At 34.7% G+C, this 14585-nt stretch overlaps 1 protein-coding gene across 2 annotated transcripts; it reads left to right on the forward strand.

Annotated features, from left to right (window-relative positions):
• Positions 1-354: 354 nt before the first annotated feature.
• On the forward strand, positions 355-13278 carry mbc (dedicator of cytokinesis protein myoblast city). Of its 2 annotated transcripts, XR_016480534.1 has the most exons (32): positions 355-520; positions 821-904; positions 974-1070; positions 1134-1230; positions 1296-1385; positions 1450-1505; positions 1566-1692; positions 1762-1992; positions 2062-2125; positions 2181-2579; positions 2642-2766; positions 2821-2992; positions 3052-3155; positions 3228-3408; positions 3467-3714; positions 3778-3818; positions 3883-4023; positions 4086-4265; positions 4335-4665; positions 4725-4918; positions 5675-5848; positions 5928-6192; positions 6255-6340; positions 6403-6559; positions 6653-7894; positions 7954-8087; positions 8147-8176; positions 8235-8490; positions 8581-8683; positions 10990-11180; positions 11525-11914; positions 11952-13278. XR_016480534.1 is itself a non-coding variant. In XM_090172974.1 (31 exons), exons 1-31 carry the CDS (start codon positions 478-480, stop codon positions 11663-11665), a joined length of 5784 nt encoding a protein of 1927 aa, XP_090029100.1. In that variant the 5' UTR covers positions 355-477; the 3' UTR covers positions 11666-13278. The 2 variants fall into 2 exon arrangements, 1 of the variants encoding a protein (XP_090029100.1); XM_090172974.1 differs by having other exon boundaries at positions 11525-13278.
• Positions 13279-14585: the final 1307 nt, after the last annotated feature.

The raw sequence follows: 14585 nt of genomic DNA on the forward strand, positions 1-14585 counted from the left end.
CTTGAGCACTCGAGATCCGCTCAATCAATGTTTCATGTCTTATTCGGCTTTGATAAAATTTCGAGTGTTCCAGTTATTGCTCTCGGGTGCTCCGAGACAGGCCCATCACCAGGGGGGGGGGGGGCGGTAGGGCCGGGAAAATATAATATGTTTCGAATATTTGCGCGATATTTCTCTAGAGGTGATCTCGAGTGCTTGAAAACAGTCAAATGGAAGACGTTGTAATATAGATGGCACTAAAATCGTAGGCCTTCTAGGCTTCTACAATTATGTAAAACAAAGACTATGTAAAGCCCTTAAAGTTTTCGTTGACTGAGCTGCACAGTCCAGTCATTTCCTGATATTGAGATGTTTGTATTGTTGTCTGAAATGTATATCAGAAATATGTTTTAAGGAAAATGATTTATAAATTTTAATAACGCCAATATCACACTTTTTCATGAAGTTTTCAATTACCTATTTTAATAATTGTGTAAAATGAAGTGGTCTACTGTTAGTGAAAACGCTCGTTATGGAGTTGGTAAGTTCTTCAAAGGCTTAATAATCTTGTAAATTAAATCCTAGCCTTCAAAATTACTTTCCCTTCTTGATTTTTTTAATATTTTATATTATTTTCCAACTTGAAGCTCTCAAATACTTGAGGCGGCTTATTCAAGCAGAAAAATAACTCCTTAATTTCAAAATTTATAAGCGGTTAAGTTAAAAATTTAAAAGTAATCATTGTGTCAGTAAATTATAGGTTGATTTATCATTTTTGCTATGTTTCCAAACTCCAAGTTGTCAAATTACTTCAACACTATGCCTACTGTCATTTTTTCAGCCATATACAATTTCTCTCATGAAAACCCATATATGTTAAAATTAAATGTAGGAGATTCTGTTCTGATTTTGAAAGAAACTGAAGGTATGAAACATTTAAACTACAATGTTACTACTGTGTTTTTCAGTCTAATTTATTAAAAACATTTTGCAGAATGGTTTTATGGCTCTTATGCTCGCAATCGATCAAAAATGGGAGTCTTCCCAAAATCATTTGTAGCTGTAAGGGATGCAATAGTTGATCGATCAGGGTATAACAATCAATCTTAACTTGTGTTTTATTGGGTGTACCAACAATTTTACCATTCTTGTAGATTAAATGAAATAATTCTACCTCATGAACCACCAATTGTTCAAGAAATATCATCAGTCTTAAGAGAATGGTGGATTATATGGAAACAGCTTTATGTGGTAATTATTTTTATCAAAAATACTATTTTTTAGATGCGGGTTTTTAAATGTTTTTGTTGAATTAGCTTAACAGCACACATTTTGAATCAGTTCGAAATATGATGTATGAATTAATTGACTGGAGGAAAAGTATTATGTCTGGAACTTTACCAGCCGTATGACTCTCTTTATAAATTATTTTGCGAAGCTTATTTAAAATCTATACTCTTTTATGTGTAGGATGAATTAAAAGAAGTGAAACAAAAAGTCACTGCTAAAATTGATGTAGGAAATCAGTAAGTTCCCTTTTTTACATTCATATGAGATCTTTATTCTTACACCTATATTTCCTTTAGTATTCTTGGCTTAGATTTGGTTGTGAGAGATGAGCATGGTAATATTTTAAATCCAGAAATGACAAGTACAGTTGATTTGTACAGAGCTCACAAAACCGCTGCGACTAGAATTGAACAAATGTCGGCTGTAAGTATTAATTTTTTTTTTCTATTTACTGTTAATGTAAATATTAAAATTTTTCAACTCGATCATTAGATGAACAACATGGATCTCAGAAATTTAAAGTCACTTTCACGCTATAGTCACAATCTTTTTGTTACTGTTAAGAATTTTGTGTGTCGAGTTGGTGATGACGCTGATTTGTTGATGACATTGTACGATGCCAAAGATGGGGTTTTCATCAGTGAAAACTATTTAGTCAAGTGGGGGAAGGGGGGCTTAGCGAAAGATATGGATCAGCTAAACAATTTAAGAGTTCTTTTTACTGTATGTAAATTTAAACCCTTTTTCTGAACGAGATTGATGGTATTAATATAATTTTTATACCTTTTGTAGGATTTAGGCAGTAAAGATTTGAACCGTGAAAAAGTGTTTCTTGTTTGTCAAATTATCAGAATAGGTATGTTAGAAGTTGTAGTTTGGAAATTTGGCAATTAAATGGCAATTTTTTTAAGGCTCTATGGAGTTGAGAGAAAGCGAGCATAAAAAATCTGGTGTTGATAGAAAATCTAGTCTTAGTAGCAAAAAATTAGTTGAGGGAGTGAGAAGGCCTTTTGGAGTAGCGGCTATGGACATATCAGACATCGTTACAGGAAAATTGGAAAGTGATGAAGAGAAGCAATATTTTGTGCCTTTTGTTCAATGTGGAGATCATGACTTCTTAGATTCTGTGATTCGAAAGATTCTCGCGGCCAAAGAAGTTAGTCAAAAAGAGCACAAGGGTCAAGGTCTTTGGGTGTGCCTCAAACTCCTTCATGGAGATATGAAACAAGTTCGGGAGGAGAATCCCCATTTGGTGTCTACTTCAACATCAATCGCTAGAAAAATGGGCTTTCCCGAAGTTATAATGCCAGGTAAATTTTTGAATAGACTGACCACAGTGGTTTTCATTTTAAATCTGACTCTTCCGATGTAGGGGATGTGAGAAACGACCTCTATTTAACGTTAGTTCAGGGAGAATTTCCTCGAGGAACAATTTCAATGGAGCGAAATATTGAAGTGACTGTCAAAGTTTGCAATGAAAAGGGACAAATCATATCGGTAAATTTTTATTTTAGTTTTTTTTTACAACATATCTTAAATTTCATTATTTAGGGTGTAATAAGCTATGGTTCAGGTTGTGACCCAATGAAAGAATACCGAAGCATGATTTATTATCATGAAGATAAGCCAAAATGGATGGAAACATTCAAGGTTGCAATACCTATAGAAGAATTTTACAATTCTCACTTGAAATTCACATTTAGACATAGATCATCAAATGAAGGTATTGTTCTTTCTTGGATTTTTTTTTTATAGAATGCTGATTTATCAATCAATCAATAGCCAAAGATAAAGCGGAGAAGGTTTTTGCATTGTCATTTGTTAAGTTAATGCAGAAAAATGGTACAACACTAAGAGATGAAAACCATGATTTATTGGTTTACAAAGTAAATATCAAAATACTTAAGAATTATTACGATTACTTGATGGTCCATTATTATTAAAATCATTATTCTCAGGTTGATCATAAAAAGTATGATGACACAGACACAAGCTATCTGTCATTACCATCGACAAAGCATGATTTGGAAAGTAGTGGTCAAAATTCCAAATATTCAACTACAAATGGTTTGTCCCTTAGCTCAAAAGATTCCTTCAGTATTTCTACTCTAGTCTGTTCAACTAAGTTAACTCAAAATGGTAATGGTTAAATTTCTATATATTTTTTTGATTTAGTGTAATCACTATTATTTTTTAGTTGACTTGCTTGGTTTGCTCAAGTGGTGGGCCAATCCTGATAATTTGGAAAATAATCTGAAAGCGTTGATGAAAGTCGACGGGGAAGAAGTTGTGAAATTCCTCCAAGACACCCTTGATGCTCTGTTTGATATTTTAATGAAAAACCCTGATTCGGAATTGTATGATAACTTGGTGGTAGATGCGTTGGTTTTCATAATCGGTTTGATCTCCGATCGCAAATACCATCATTTTCGACCAGTTTTAGATGTAATACTTCTATTAATATGGAGTACCCTTCAGTTTTGTAATATTTGCTCTTTCAATTTCTAGGTATACATAATGGAAAATTTTTGTGCAACACTAGCCTATACGTAAGAATCTTTAATAGTGGCAATTAGTAAAGTTCGGTTATTTAATGAAATTTTTTAATTATAGAAAATTAATGGTTGTGCTGAAGTATTACGTAGACAATGCAAATGACACTGATGAAGCCTTTCATGACAAACTACTGAAAACCATGAAATCTATCGAATACTTATTCAAATTTATTGTTAGATCAAGGCAGCTTTTTTCAGAGTAATATTTTTTAACTAAATTTTTTTTATTTATTGAGTAAAATTTTTATTTCTTGATCACAGAATCAATGCAGGAAAAGGCACTCAACAATTTGAATTTATGATTGAACAACTGTTAAAATCACTATCCTCCATGATGCTTTACGAGTCTGATTTAACTCTAGTCATTCAGGCTACATGCCTAAAATACTTACCCTTTGCCATTCTTGATATTCTATCGGTTTTTGATGGAACTCTTTTATGGTAACAAATAATATAAGATTTTTTAATTTAAAGTAATTATTTACTAAAATATTACTGGATTATTACCAGTGATATTCTTGTGGAGATGATCACGAATGTTCCATCAGAGAGGCTAAAAAATCAGAAGATGACATGTGTGAATGATTTTGTGCACAGCTCTTTATTTCAAATTCCTGAGTGTCGTACCATTTTGCTCCCATTAGTCAACTCTCAATTAAAACAGCTACTAGAAACAAATGTTGAAATGGATCTCTGCATTAACATTTTAAGTGACATGTTGGCTGTCTTACATCATGAAAATGCTGCCACTACCAAAGACGATTTTACCGAGATCAACAATTCTATACTTCGAACTGTTATTCAAACTGTTATCAATATGAGTAGAGACAATAATTTGGTGGTAAATATATTAGCGTTGTAATAATGAATATAAAAATTGACAAACTCAATCTGTTTCAGGGCAATATGGTGGCCATAATGATTGATATTTTTCGCAAAATGACTCCTTACCATTACAACCTTTATATTTCAAGCTTTCCTCTTCCCAGTGACCTTTTAGACTTCCTAATGGAAATTCTTCTAGTTTTCCGAGATCTAGTCAGTAAAAATGTCTTCCAAAAGGACTGGTGTGAGATGATCATGCTGGAAAATAGGTAATTAAACAATTATTTTAAGTAGAAAAATAGACGTGAAACAGAAGAAGCCGCGTTATATTATAAACAGCAATCATTGAAAAAACCTATTGGACTTTTTTTCCGTCGACGGAAGAGTCGGATCGGCCATCACCGGCTAGCGTTAGAACTTGTTTTATTGCATCGACGGCACGCAAAAAGTAGGATCATTCATCGCCGGATCGCTTACACATTTTTTATAATATATGGCACTCGAAAATTAGGGTCTCCAGTTTGATACATCGCGTTAAGTACTGTTTTATTGCGTCAACGGTATGAGGAAAATAAGATCGGCCATCTCCGAATCACATACATAGTTTTTCCCGTCGCTGGTACGCGAAAAGCAGTATCGACCATAGCTGGATCACGTACGCACTTTTCTCATCAACGGGCCACGGCACCCAAAAATAGAATCTTCCAAAGACTGATCGCGTAATAACTTATTTCGTCGATGACACACGAAAAGCATTATCTAATATCGGCGAATCACGTTAAATACTGTTTTATTGCGTCGACGGAACGCAGAAAATAGGATCTCCCATCGTTGGATGCCAGGCGAAAACGATAATCGGCCATCGCCGGATCGCGTACGCATCTTTCCCCGTTGACGGCACGCGGAAAGTAGGATCTATAATCGCACCGAAAAAATTTAAACTTAATAAAATATAAACCGAGCCTACATACCCCAAATATATAATTTCTTTTTGTAAAACGTTTCGTTACAATCACAAATTTCAGTGTTATATTGAAGGCTTTGAGATATTTTTCCCACACAATACGAGACCATTTCACCAGTCCATTTGAATATCAAGTTTGGAATAATTTTTTCCATTGTGCCATCACATTCCTAACGCAAGACCCTCTGCAGCTAGAGAATTTCTCCCAAAATAAAAGGAATAAAATTATCGCTAGGTAGGAGCCATTTTAAAGTTTACATTCATAAATGTCAATTTATTACTCTTTTTTTTAAATCCTTAATGCATTCTTATAGATATAAAGACATGCGTAGAGAAACAGGTTTTGAAATTCGCTCGTTGTGGTTCAACCTTGGTCAGAATAAGATTCGTTTTGTACCAGAAATGGTTGGTCCATTTCTTGAAATGACACTTATTCCGGAAATTGAGCTTCGAAAAGCCACAATTCCAATTTTCTTTGACATGATGCAATGTGAATTTTATTCTGCACGCCAACATGGAGTGTCTCTCTATGAGGAATATTTTGCTCAAAATCATGATATCAAAGGCAGCTTCAAGGAGGTAAAAAATACACTAGTTTTTTATTGAGATATATATAAAATATTTGGTATTTTTGATTTTAGTTTGAGGATGAAATTATCACACAACTGGATATGTTGGTTGAAGGTGGCCGGGGTGATGAGCAATACAAGGATTTATTTTTAGAAATGTAAGTGTTTCAAGAAAAAAAAATGAAGTTTCTGTAAAATAATGTTTTACTTCAAATTTTAGTTTAAGTAGTTTGTGTGAAAATCACGCAACAATGAATGAGCAAGGAATGCGATTTGTACAAACGGCAGTTAGGTTGATGAGAAGATTGCTCGAGTATCGAGTAATAGTAATGGATGAGAACAAAGAAAGTCGTATGAGTTGTACTGTTAATTTATTAGTAAGTTTTTTCGTTTTGAATGAGAAGTTGCATTCTGGCTGCAGGGTTTTTGAACTTTTAATTTATTAAATTGTAATTTTTTTCTTTTGAAAGGAATTCTATAATCAGATCAATCGCAAAGAAATGTATATTCGCTATTTGTACAAGCTTTGCGATTTGCATTTAGAGTGTGATAATTTTGTTGAGGCTGCATATTCTCTGAAACTCCATACAGTTTTACTCAATTGGGAAAATGAAGCTGTGCCCCAGCCTTTGAAGAATGACAAATACCCTCACTGTGAAACGCAGAGGGAATTGAAAGAGCGCCTGTATTATGATATCATTGACTATTTCGATAAGGGAAAATTATGGGAATGTGGTTTGGAAGTTTGTAAAGAATTAGTGAAGATTTATGAAAACGAAGTCTTTGACTATATTCAGCTTGGAGAATTACTGAAAAGAATGGCCAAATTTTATGATAATATCATGACTAAAGTCCGCCCAGAACCGGAATATTTTAGAGTTGGTTATTATGGGTTGGGTTTTCCAACATTCTTGCAAAATAAGGATTTTGTCTATCGAGGCAAAGAGTACGAAAGGCTTAATGATTTTCAGGGTCGTCTACTCAACCAGTTTCCTAAAGCCCAGCTTTTAACCAAATTGACAAAACCCAGCCAAGAAATAACAGATTCAAATGGCCAATTTTTACAAATTAATAAAGTGGACCCAGTTATGAAAGAACATGAAAAATTTAAAGCCAAAACCGTGCATGATCAAATCTTGAAATATTATAGAGTCAATGAAGTTCAAAACTTTGTTTACTCTCGGCCCTTAAGAAAAGGGGAAAAAGATTCCGATAATGAATTTGCCACTATGTGGATTGAAAGAACAAGCCTGGAAACTAGGTATCATTTGCCTGGAATTCTCCGATGGTTCAATGTAACATCATCAAAGACAAATGAACTTAGTCCTTTGGAAAATGCCATTGAAGCCATGGAAGTGTCAAACAACAAAATTAAAGAATCAATAATTCAACACCGCTCAGATCCTTCGCTTCCGAGTAACCCTCTTTGCATGCTTCTAAGTGGTATTGTTGATGCAGCTGTAATGGGAGGAATCATAAACTACGAGAAAGCTTTCTTTTCTGAAGAGTATTTGAAAGAGAACAATACACCCAAAGTTGTAGTGGGAGTAGAAAAGTTAAAAGACCTGATTGCTTCCCAAATCCCATTATTAGAAGCAGCGATAGCCATACATAGAGCGAAAGCTCACATTAGTCTTAAGCCTTTACAAGAACATTTAGAAGAGTCTTTTACCAAGCTCAAGAAGAATGTAGAAGAGAAATACGGACAAAAAGTAACATTTATGAGTTGAGTAAGTTGAAAAATGTTTTATTGTTTGAAATTGTTTTATAGAATCCACCAAAAGAAATATTGGAACGCCATCATCATGTCTCGGTTAGGAGAATTAAACCTACACTGACCAATCAAAATTCAGCACCAGTACCACCTGAACGCATTTCAAGCACAACATTGAATATTGCTGATATGTAAGATTTTACATTAAATTATTGTAAAATTTTGGGTTACCACTATTTTTTATTTATAGAACAAGGAGAACTGTCTCGGCTTCTATAAGGTATTAACTGCAATTTATATTTAGTACAACTAGAGCTTGACCCTATCAATTCATTTAGTGGATCGCTATCGCCCACCAAAATTACACAATCAGTTCGAGCTCAGTCAGTTTTTGTGAAACCAACTTCAGTCGTGCCCTTTAAAAGTAATGGAACTAAGAAAAGAGATAGTGCCACACTCAGACGTAGTTCTGCTTCAGCATCTTCTAACTCCAGTTCAAACCACCAACTTCAACATCAAACTAGTGAAAGTTCCACACTCTGGTATGATACACCTAGTAAACCGGATGGACCCGTAATAGAGCTTTCCGAAGAGGTAGGTTTTAATATTTATGTATAAATACTTAAAACAATTTTAATTTCTCCATATCTTTAATGGGTTTGACTGAGATTTCTTTCACTTCAGTTGACAGCAGCTAGACCTAGAAGATCCGAAGTAGAGAAGCGTTACAGTAGGCCTAATAGTGAACATTTTAGGAGAAGATCTACACCATCACCAACTAGACACAGTACGTAGTACTTAGATTTTTTACTGTAGTGTAGTATTGCCTTATCCTTTTATTTGTCACTAACACCTAACAATGCTATATAGCCGGGTTAGTGTTCTAAAGCGTCAACTTATAGAAGTTCCAAAAAAACAGCAATGTTCTGGACCATAAATGATGGCCCCTTTTGTACAAATAATTCAACCATCCAATTTAGTATCATGACCGTTTTCATGTCAAATGGTTTGATAGATGGTTCTGTGAAGTTCATTTTAAATAGCTATTTAGCTATTATTCCAAAAAAATTAATATTCCTATTCTTTACATGCAAATATTTTACTCAGCGAGCTTTTTATAACATACTATTTATAGCGGGTTTCATGCCTATTGAATAATATTGTAAACTTATGGTCGCTCGATGACTTACGCCTAAGGTGGTGCCTTGGGTATTAGCCTAGCTGATTATTAATATTATTATTATCTTATCACCTAAAGGACCACACCGACGTTTAAAAAAATTAGGCTGAAGCTGGTTTAATTATTGGGAAAACTCTAGCTTTTAAATGGTGTGATATTTTGTTAAACTAGGGTCAGGAAAGGCGGATCGTGTAGAAGTGAAGACATACCTTCATTGTGCAGTGACTATTTATCCATCACATTCCTACCAGTGGCGTAGCAAGGAGGCATCGGCCTGGCCGCATTTTTTATATGAGCTATCCCTAGAAATAGGTAGAGGAGTGATAGACTGAAATCTTTTGTATATTTAGGGAGCGGCAAGAGGTCTAGCTACTCCACTGGTTCCCACAACGCGTTTTCTAACCTGGGCTGAACTTGTCAGAATAGAAGTTCATGGTAATAGTAAGTGTAGGAGCTTCGTTGCCTTGCCCATTAGTCAAGCCTAGTGTCTATTTGTTATCATTATTATCTTTGGAAAGGGCCCAGGCTAAGAAAATTAAGATGTTTTTGCAGCTATAACAGTAGAATACTGTGATGCAGTCATTATCTGTATCACGGCTTGGTGTCTGTATTAGTGGGAGTATGTTTGATCAACGAATTTCACATTACTGCCACCTGGATTAATAGAAGTTCAGGAAGATTGTCGTTAGTTAGTCAAAAATTGTAAAGCGTGTTTGCAGATGATTATTCTACTCGATAAAAATGTGATTGAGACATAGTTTTATTGATATCAGCAAACATAATAAACATAGTATGACACTACGTATTCTTACAACGCTGAGTTCTTTAATGATGGTCTGTTTTGCCAATGACCATATAAATCATTATGTGGCTAAGAACTGACAAAGCAATTGACTATTAAATTTACGATTATTTGTTAGTTATTTTAAAATTTGAGACTTATACGCGTTTTCGCCATCAAATTAATTTTCGCCAGTAAAGAGAAAAAGAAGTAGCGAGTTTCTGGTTACACGACTTCTGATTACACAATCACTCTACAAAATCGCTGAGTGTCATACTTATGCTAATATCATAAGTAACATATGTAATATAATAACTCATAAGTATACCATAAAATAATTTTCTTTAATTCAAATGAAACTGCATGAAACATCGATCTATCCCCAATAGGCGATATTATAAAGTCAGATATGCTTGCTCAACTTGTTAAAATGGGATAACGAAATAGTACAGTTAAAGCCTACGGATGAATTCATAGGCTCTTTGGTGGGAAAGCTAATGGAAGCATAGTGGAAGGTGGCCTTTCCCATCAAAACAAGAAGGCCACGTTACTTTATTATATCGCCTATTGCATTTATTAGTCATTTCATTGAGCTGTCCTTGGAATGTTATTAGTTCACATGTCAGTGCCTTAATTTGGTAGCAATATCAAAATGGGAAAATCTGGAAACGTTAGTGTAAGAAATGTTACCAATACAAAAATCAATAAGAATTAACTTCGATTTGGGCATTTGATTTCTTTGAAACCGTTAGTGCAAAAATTTAAATAATGTTTTTAACGAGATCCTATAGCCTATGGTGCAGTTTAGCTTCTCAATTTTACGATGTTCTCCAGTCGAAAATTTCTGATAGCAAAAAGTGTGGCAAAGAATGGAAAATACCTGCTTTGTCAATAATGAGTTTACTGGTCAAAGGTGTTTGTCTTTTCCACAAAGTGAATTATTTGTAAAACTGCATAACCTCACTACATTGAAGAACCCGACAAACGCGTAAAGTGTTTGAAAGTAATTTTAAGTGGCAGTAAAGTATGGTAAAATAGACACTTTCTGAAATCTAAGAAATATCACAAACTCCCATTTGTTTCCGAGGCCTTAAATATCTCAATTAACCCCAAATAATTAATCTTGCAACAGGCCGGACGCCATCAAATGTATCTTTATCGAATCCAACAACACCATACGCGGATGATGACCCCGAAGATAAACCTCCTCCACTGCCTGAAAAACAAGCTTATGCTGACTACAGCAATATCACCGACGATATGCAGATTGGCCTCAACAGCCGCAAAAGCTCTCTATCGCTTCCAACAAGAATTAGAAACCGGGTAAAAGTTTGCTTTTATCAAAGTATATATGGGAGAAAATCTTGAACTGACCACCATTTGAGGCCTATTTCATAATGCTAAACAATAAATCTTTATACATTGTTTAGTTTTAATTAAAATTGTAATATTTTTGCAATATAATCGTAGGAAGTAGTTTTGCCTTATTAAAGCCTCGGGGAAAGAAACAAACTACTTTTTACCGCGGCAGAGTACACGTTTTGATAAAATCCACCTTAACTTCCAAAAGCTCGTCGCTCTAGCTAATTCAAGTTTGAGACTTGCTCCCCGCATTTCCTTTTGCAATTACTTACCTAATACAAATTAAATGAATTATCTGTTTTCAGCCACCTCCTCCATTGCCGGTACACGAAGTGTCCCCCACTGTTCGACGACCGGTTCCAAATCCACATTTGGACACGAACGAACCTCCTCCGGAACTTCCCAGAAAACCGCGCAGAATTTTGTCAGAAAGTCAAGGAAGTTGATGGTAAAAGAAGAAAACGGACTAGACAAGACGCTCTTGTGCCAAAAACCAAATACACGTCGTGTAAAGTTAAGCGAAACGCATTTTTCTTCACCCATAATCCTCTTTCTTTTCCTTTATTTCATTTCTTTCAATTTTGAGACTAGTCAAACTTAAGATATTATTTTTCTATCTATTTTGGGGAAAGTACCCCTTGTACAAAATCACTTAAAGGTCAACAAAAATCCACTGAGCAAACGGAAAAAATGATGTAAGGAACAATTTCATTTTAAAGTCTCTCTCCAGAGGAATTCGAAGCTTTACATTTTCGGTTTTTATCGATCATTTAAGTAGTACTTTAAAACGGTGGTTTCGCATTTATACTATGAAATTTGTTTTAGCGATAATTTAATTTTCGTTGTCGGTTGTGTACAAAAATTGTTTTAAGTATTCCAAATGAGCTAGCAATACCACGGAAAAGGTCACTATTGTGGCAGGATTTAAATATACAAAAATAACGAATTTACGATTTTTCGATCAAATTTCTCCGCATTTTTGAGCGCCGTTTTGCGAAGAAAAAAATTATAATTTGACCATGTCCAAAAATCGAAATGTTTCCTGTTACGAGAGTGAACCCCTAATTTATATGCAAATTTGGGAAGGACCACTTGGTTCTCATAGCAGGAACATTTATTTGCCAAAATGGAGTTCAAGTAGCAATGTGATGTCACCCATACTTTTCCCATAGAGAAAAAACGCGTCCAATATGGCTGCCATGGCCAAAGCTATCCATATACGCTATATAGATTTTGTTTTGGTGCTATTTTCTAGAACTTCAAGAAGCATGACCCACGAGCTTGGTTGTTGTCTACCATTTCCTAGTAATTTACCGCTAACACTTTTAATAGAGTTCTCGCTTTGGCCATGGCCGCTATTTTTGGGCGCGTTTTCTCTATGGGAAAAGTATGGATGGCATCGTTCTGCGCTTACGGTGTTGCTAGTTCACATATTCCGGTATTTTATGAAGAAAAAACCTAGATAAATTTTATTTAAGAGTAGTAAAAAAATAATACCACTTTTTATACGATATTTTTATATTGGACCCCCTTTAAAGTTAAGCGTTCATACTTTTATAAGCTTTGTTTAAAGAAAAGTTTAGAGATCAACAATATTTTATCATATATGTACGGTATATTTAGTTTAGGCCTAGAATTATTATTAGATTCATTTTGACAAAAGGCCAATTTTCAATTCCAATGTCCTTTTCAAAATGTATTTGCTTCCATAGGAACTATAGTAATTTATATATATATATATTATAAGTTTAAGATAACATTTTATATTAATCTCATGCCACAAACACACAAATATATAATTATTTTATACAGATTGTTTTTTTAATCAAGAGCGTGTTTTTAATGAGATATGGGCCGTAACTACAGGCACCCCTTCTCATTCCTACTTTGCATAAAAAAATTAGTTGGATATGCTTAAACGTGCCTTCTTTATATTTAGTTAATTATTTTGTGATATATTCGAGGCCAAAAAAACCCGCAGACATAGACAATGTAGATTGAATTGTACATAAAGAAAGAATCTTTAGCGAAAAAGCAGACAAATAAATGATTTTAGCAAGTCTAATATTTTTGGTAAAAAATTCTAGAAATAAGCACCTTAAAGGGAATATAACCTGTAAAGGAATCTTTATGGAAGACCCCTTAAATTTTTCAAATTTCCCTGTACAGTGGCGCGCCAAATGCAAGAGCGGCCAGAGCTACAAACGTTGGTGTTCCACACCAAATACCTGAGGTTATAGTCCCTTTAATAGTTATTGCTTGTAGAGAAACGAACATTTAGACCGAAACCGTTAAGAGATTGAATTTTAAAGCTTTTGAACGTTTTATTACCAAAACATTAACTTTTATTTCAATCTTAGAAATTAGAAATATAAGTTCAACTAGGAGAAAATTCGACGTAATTAGAGAAATATGAAAAAATATTGTTCGCGGTTTATAAAATAATTTCAACGTTTCGGACTGTCAGCGCCATCTGGTAAGACTTCGGGTATTTAAATAAAAGCCCTCTAATGGCCAGTGCCGACCCTAGGCAAGTTTTAGGATGGAGCGAGATCCGATTATGGCGCCCGACTTCAGGGGCGTAGCGAAGCACTTAGGTTGGGGGTAGAAGATCAATTTTTGCCAACTCAAAGCCTGAAAATTTCCAATTTCATGGAATATATTTTTCACTATCAACTGTCTAATTAAAATCATAGTAAATTGCTTTGATTTAATAATTTCACTAAAAATCCAATATAATTAAATTATACATATTGAATATAAAGATGATATAACTAAAGAATTTCAGTTAAAGTTTGCCAACTTTAAGATTGAAATGCCTAGTTTGCCAACTCAGAAAAAAAAGTTGGTGGGGGAGGCTCCCCCCCCCCTGTCCCCCCTTGCTTGCCCCTAATATAAAAATATTTTTATCCTTTACTTTTCTTTACCACTGAGGCGCCCCTTAGACTCGGCGCCTGGAGCGGCCGCTCCGTTCGCCCTATAGTAGGGCCGGCCCTGCTAATTACATTACCCTGTGAAAATAACTTCTTCCTTTTCAAATGTGTATAGAAATCACAATATATCTTAGGACCAGAATCATTTCCATACATCATACATGCAATCCTAGTCCCTCCCTGTGGTTAAAATGAAAGCTTAAACGCCCCTTTAGCAGACGATTTTTCATAATCCCGTTAAAGGACTGATTACAATCATCGGATCCTCCTGACCTAAACAGTAATAGAAATATTCCCCGGTAGTGTTTTTATATCGTGATAGATGTCGCTAGTGTATCGTCGCGATATTTATAGTATGAAAAGGCGCTCATTTTTATCTGGGACTCAGCTGGAGGGACGTCTATAATTATACTATTATATCGCATATTCAGAG

The sequence above is a fragment of the Leiobunum rupestre genome, chromosome 4 (genome assembly GCF_980474605.1).
Source record: "Leiobunum rupestre chromosome 4, qqLeiRupe1.1.hap1, whole genome shotgun sequence".
Taxonomy (NCBI): domain Eukaryota; kingdom Metazoa; phylum Arthropoda; class Arachnida; order Opiliones; family Sclerosomatidae; genus Leiobunum; species Leiobunum rupestre.